At 45.4% G+C, this 5688-nt stretch overlaps 2 protein-coding genes across 3 annotated transcripts in view; one reads left to right on the forward strand and one right to left on the reverse strand.

Moving 5' to 3' along the window:
* SRGAP2 (SLIT-ROBO Rho GTPase activating protein 2) overlaps window positions 1-553 on the reverse strand; it is a 252681-nt gene extending 252128 nt beyond the window's left edge. Inside the window, exon 1 of the mRNA XM_021711204.1 lies at window positions 89-553. The gene's annotated coding sequence lies outside the window, so the exon portion shown is untranslated. The remainder of the gene's footprint in view (window positions 1-88) is intronic.
* A 917-nt stretch (window positions 554-1470) lies between these two features.
* The window catches only part of FAM72A (family with sequence similarity 72 member A), an 11889-nt gene continuing 7671 nt past the window's right edge, over window positions 1471-5688 (forward strand). Inside the window, exons 1-2 of one of the 2 annotated variants that reach the window (XM_008055705.2) lie at window positions 1471-1828; window positions 5029-5106. In XM_008055705.2, coding sequence (XP_008053896.1) covers window positions 1677-1828; window positions 5029-5106 — 230 coding nt within the window. In that variant the 5' untranslated portion in view covers window positions 1471-1676. The remainder of the gene's footprint in view (window positions 1829-5028; window positions 5107-5688) is intronic. The other variant, XM_021711208.1, reaches the window with a different exon arrangement.

Below are 5688 nucleotides of genomic sequence, written 5' to 3' on the forward strand. Positions count from 1 at the left end.
CCTTCCCGCCCCAGCCCGGGTTTGTTCAGTCAGGGCTCCAGCCCGGCGGCCGGGAAGAAGAAAAGGGAAAGAGGGAAGGAGCCTTTACCTGGCTCTGACGCGACGGGTCCCAGGCCCCTGGCTCCGCTTCCCACTCAGAGCTCTCCTCCCCTCTCTTCCCCGCCACCCGCTTCTACGCAGATCGATCCCCCCAGTCCCTGAGGAGCGTCCGCCAACTCCGCAGGACCCCGCCGGGAAGCAGGGCCCGCCCCCTTGCCAATCACCGCCCGATTTCTATCGACCGATGGGGCCTAGAGCCAATAGGAACAGCTGATCCCGAGAGGCCAGGAATGAGGGGGAGGAGCTGACAAAACTTGGGGGTGTGACTAGCACTGCCGAGGCGTGGTCGCTGAGTAAGCTCCTCCCTAGGTTATCGAACCCTAAAGCAGAGCTGATGGGCGGGATTAAGATGGAACCGACTACCACACACAAACGCTTAAGCGAAGGCTCGACCAATTGGATTGGGGTAGAGAGAAGAGGATGTTGCGGAGAATTTCAGCCAATAGAGAGTAGAGACCGGCGGGGACTGTAGAGCCTCTTCCAGTAAGAAACGTGATGGGCGTGCCCCACTACTTTCACCAGGGCGGGAGAAGGCTTTGCCGAAACCTTCCCGAAGTCGGCCAATGAGAACGGAGGCGGAGCCAAAGTCGACCAATCAGAAAGCCTAGCTGACCTCGGCACCGTTACTGGGGTGGGGCGTAGTTCTCCACGCCACTAAGCGCTCACCAGGGGACGCCCCGGAGCCTTCCAATGCGTGCAGTGGACGAGGTCCAGTTGCCCCAATCGGTGCGCGGCGCCGCCAATTCAAACTGACAGCCGGTTGAAAAAGCGGAAGAGAGCCAAAAACGACGTGTTCGGTGACAGGCCCCAGCGCCGAGTGAGCCCCCAAAGCGACCTCCGTCCCGTCCCGCTAACTCCACTGCGCGCCGCGGAGCGGCTGCTCCGGGAGAGACCCGAGGGGACCGCGGGGGGCCCGAGGGCGAGCTGAGGGGAGGGAGGACTCGAGAGAAACGGCGCGAGCACGCTGAGAGCCGGGTCTGCCAGAAGAGGGGCCGCGGACCTGCAGAGCGGAGAAAGGTCGCGGAAGGGAAGGGGGTTACTGAGGAGAACCAGGGATCGCCCGGGTGGAAGAAGCCGAGGGCGTTTCTGAATCCTGGGAAGAGGAAGGGTGGGGAGGGACGCTCAGCCCGAGATCCGAGGGAAGGGACTTGGAGCGCTCCGAGGAGGGGCCAAGAGCTGAGAGAGGGACGGCTTAGGAAAAGAGCTTTAAAGAAAAGAGCCTGCGGGAGAAGCCTGAGGGAATCGCTGAAGGGGCGGGAGCTAAGGAGTAGAGGATCCTTGTAGACGGCTGGAGGGGAAAGCTGTCGAGAAATTTCTTGCAGACGCCACTGCATTCCCCGAAAGTCAAAGGAAATCCAATTTGCCTCTCTCCCCTGTTCCTACTCAATAAATGTTATTACCTTTACCCTTCCAACGGGAAAACAGAAGAGTTCTTTTCCTTCCCAATTTTTAGTGTTTAGAAAAGCTCGAGGCCTAGCAACTTGATTTTTAGCCTGGGGAAGTCCAAGTAGGGGGACTCTTGTTCTTGTTTCCTTTTTCAAAATCCCACACCTCCTCCTCCTCCTCCTAGAGAAGCCATGTCTACCAACAGTTGTAGTTTCAAAGACCGATGTGTGTCCATCCTGTGTTGCAAATTCTGTAAACAAGTGCTCAGCTCTAGGGGAATGAAGGCTGTTTTGCTGGCTGATACTGAAATAGATCTTTTCTCTACAGACATCCCTCCTACCAAGTAAGTCATGCTAGTGGCGGGCAAAGGTAACCTTTAAATGGGAAAAGTGTATGGCTTGGACCTCTGGGAGTCAACAAGGAGGTTATCATTTTGGTGTTCCAGCCACTCCCAACAGTCTGATGATCCCCTTGGAATATATCTAAGCGGACAGACTGTCTGGACAAAGTCTGTGGTTTAGCCAGCGTGGTCAGTCCTGATGTAATGTTTCTAGTTCAGTTACAGTCAGTCATGTGACCACGTATTCCTTAAGTTGGATCCCTAGCTTGTTGCCTTGCCCAACCTTCCTATTTCACTGAATCAAGTCCATGACCTGGAGTCTAGGTACATTCAGGCAAAATTTTCTGTACTGTTGGGAAGGAGAGGTCATTTAAGGTTTTTGTTTTTATCCATGAACGTTTAAACCAAAAAAAAAAGGATAGTTTTCTATCAGTATTTGCAATTGGCATCCCTGAGTCAGGTTCGTTATCCATCAAATTCAATATTCTTTCCTCAAAAATCTCTCTCTAAGAGAAACTTAAATAGACTTTTATGGGATGAAAAGTAAAGACTCAGTCTTGAAATAATCCTTTTCTCCCATAAAGCCTATTTTGGATATTATACATTTATTTACATAATTGAACCCTTTTAAAACTGTTTTCAGCTACTGTCCCCTTTGGGGTATAGAGTTTTTAAGAATGTGCTTCCTATTTGGCAAAATAATTCATTTTATTTGACTCAAATATATCTTTCTCTGGTTTTAAATGGTACCTTCTCTTTCTTTCCAAGATTTAGTTCTTTATTGAGATGTTTTCACTAAAATGTTATCCAAAATATGAGTGGCTAGCTATTCTGTCTTTGGACACAGAGCCAGAAGAAACAGTCTAATAACCATAATTCATTTAAGATGAATTTCAGGATAATGATAGAAACCTTATAAGTTTTAAAATTTACCCACATAGGCTGGGCTCGGTGGCTCAGCCTGTAATCCCAGCATTTTGAGAGGCCGAGGTGAGTGGATTGCCTGAGCCCGCGGGTTCGAGACCCGCCTGGGCAACTTGCCAAGACCTCATCTCTACAATAAATCAAAAATTAGCCGGGCGTGGTAGAGCATGCCTGTAGTTCCAGCTACTTGGAAGGCTGAGGTGGAAGGATCGCCGGAGCCCAGCAGGTCAAGGCTGTGGTGGCTGGGAGCGGCCATTGCACTCCAGTCTGGGTGACAGAGTGAGACTCCAACTCAAAAAAAAAAAAAAAATTTACCCACATAAAGCTGCGGACTCATCCTCCATTGAAATCTTTTCTGAATTGGTCTAAGTGTAACCATACCTAATAGCAAAACCAAAAGTCCTCATTTACTGCAGAGATAAATGGGTTAATTTTTTACTTTTATTTATTTATTTATTTTTAGCCAGAGTTTCATTCTGTCACCCAGGCTGGAGTACAGTGGCAAGAAGATCACAGCTCACAGCAGCCTCAATCTCCCAGGCTCAGGGATTCCTTCCGCCTCAGCCTCTCGAATAGCTGAAACTACATGCACATGTCACCACGCCCAGCTAATTTTTTGATTTTTTTGTAGAGATAAGGTCTCACTATACTGCCCAGGCTGGTCTCAAAATCCTAGCCTCAAGTAGTCCTCTCACCTGGGCCTCCCAAAGTGCTGGGATTGCAGACATGAGCCACTGCGCCCAACTAAATGGCTTAATATTTTAAATGTGTGCATGTGTGTGTATGCATATGTATGTTGCAAAAATGTAAAAATACTAGACAATAAATCAGAGCTTACTGTTGCAAAAGTTCTATGATTCCTTGTCTAGTACTTTTTCTTTCTAGTAGCACATACACACAAAAAAAACCTTTTCAATAGCTATAAGTAATACAATGGTTATAAAAGAGGCTTAGGTGAATTGTTATAGGTTAGACCAAAGTCTAGAATAGAATTATATTTTTTCTATTGTTTACTCTTCTAAGTAAGGGTTCTAATAGCAATGGATTAACATGCTGTGTGTAAATCAACAAACACATAAAACTTTTTAAATGGAAGGTTTATCACATGTTTATAATGAGCTCACAAATATTAACTGACTCTTACAAAATATACTATAGTTCTATGTTAGAGTCTCTTTCAGCTCTTTGGACCTTAAAATTTTGTTAACCACAATTAAAAGTACATTTGATGGTGAAGATGTGGAGAAATTGGAAAACATATATTGTAGGATATAAAATGGTATGGCCATTATATCATTATAGTATACTGATTCCTCAAAAAATTAAACATAGAATTGCCTTATGATCCAGCACTTCTACTTCTGGGTATATATCCAAAAGAATCCAAAGCAGGACCTTAGAGAGATAGTGTTCGTAACAACATTATTCATAATAGCCAAGAGGTGGAAGGAATCCAAATGTCCAACGACTCCAAGGTGAATGTATAAACACAATGTGGTACAGCATGTCTGTAGTCTCAGTTACTCTGTAGACTGAGGCAGGAGGATCACTTGAACCCAAGAGTTCTGGACTGGCCTGGACAACATGAGACCCTGTCTCTTTAAAAAAAAAAAAAAAAAAGTGGCCAAACCTGTAATCTCAGCACTTTGGGAGGCTGAGGCCAGTGAATTGCCTGAGCCTGAGGGTTCAAGACCAGCCCAGGCAAATTGGCAAGCCCTGTCTCTGCAATAAAATAAAAAATTAGCCAGGTGTGATAGAGTGCGCCTGTAGTTCCAGCTACTGGGAAGGTTGAGGCAGAAGGATCGCCTGAGCCCAGCAGGTCGACGCTGGGGTGGCCATGAGCATGCCACTGCACTCCAGCCTGGGTAACAGAGTGAGACACCGACTCAAAAAAAAAAGAAAGAAATCCTGTCAAATGCTACAACATGGATGAACCTTGAGGAATTTATATTAAGTGAAATAAGTTAGTCACAAAAAGATAAATAATGTATGATTCCACTTATGTAAAGTACCTAAAGTTGGCAAATGTGTAAAAACAAAGTAAACTAGTGGTGGCCAGGGGCTAGGAGGAGAGGAAGTGGAAGTTGTTATTTAATAAGTATAGAGCTTCAGTATTACAAGATGAAGAGTCTGGAGATTCATTGCACACCAATGTGATTATATTTAATACTTCTGATCTATACACTTAAGCATGCTTACTTTTGTAAATTGGGGGGGGGTTGCCACAATTAAATTTTTAAAAAATACATTTGACTGTCTTTATGCTTTTCTCTCTCCAGCACAGTGGACTTCATTGGAAGATGCTATTTCACCAAAATCTGCAAATGTAAACTGAAAGACATTGCATGTTTAAAATGGTAATTTGTGACAATATTCTAGATAGCCATGAGTTAGAAAGATGGATGTTGACACCAGAGTAGAGAGAAATGTTCAATGGGCTGTAGTTGGCACTGGTGTAGAGCATGCAATGAGCCAGTTATTTGTTACTTAGAGATATTTTTTAAGGGGTCTTTGATACTTCACATTTTTATATCTTTTTACAATTTTCAAAGTGCATTCACAGTATCTGCTTTAACTTTCAGAACAAGGCAATGTAATTTAGGGGGAGAAACACTTAGATTTACAGTCATAAAAATCAGGCTTGAGGCCTGGCCTTACCCTTACTCTATGTGATCTTGAATAAACTCCTTAAACCTCTAAATCCCTGAACCTCTGTTTCCCTATCTTTCCTATCTTAATAAGATAGAAATTAAAATGTCTTCAGTAAGCCGGACTAGGTGGCTCAGCCTGTAATCCCATGCTTTGGGAGGCTGAGGTGAGTGGATTGCCTGAGCCCGTGGGTTCGAGACCGCCTGGGCAACTTGGCGAGACCTCATCTCCACAATAAATCAAAAAATCATCCAGGCATGGTAGCGCGTGCCTGTAATTTCCGGCTACTC

Source organism: Carlito syrichta, unplaced genomic scaffold (assembly GCF_000164805.1).
Source record: "Carlito syrichta isolate Samal-C Ts95f unplaced genomic scaffold, Tarsius_syrichta-2.0.1 Scaffold301930, whole genome shotgun sequence".
NCBI classification, from domain to species: domain Eukaryota; kingdom Metazoa; phylum Chordata; class Mammalia; order Primates; family Tarsiidae; genus Carlito; species Carlito syrichta.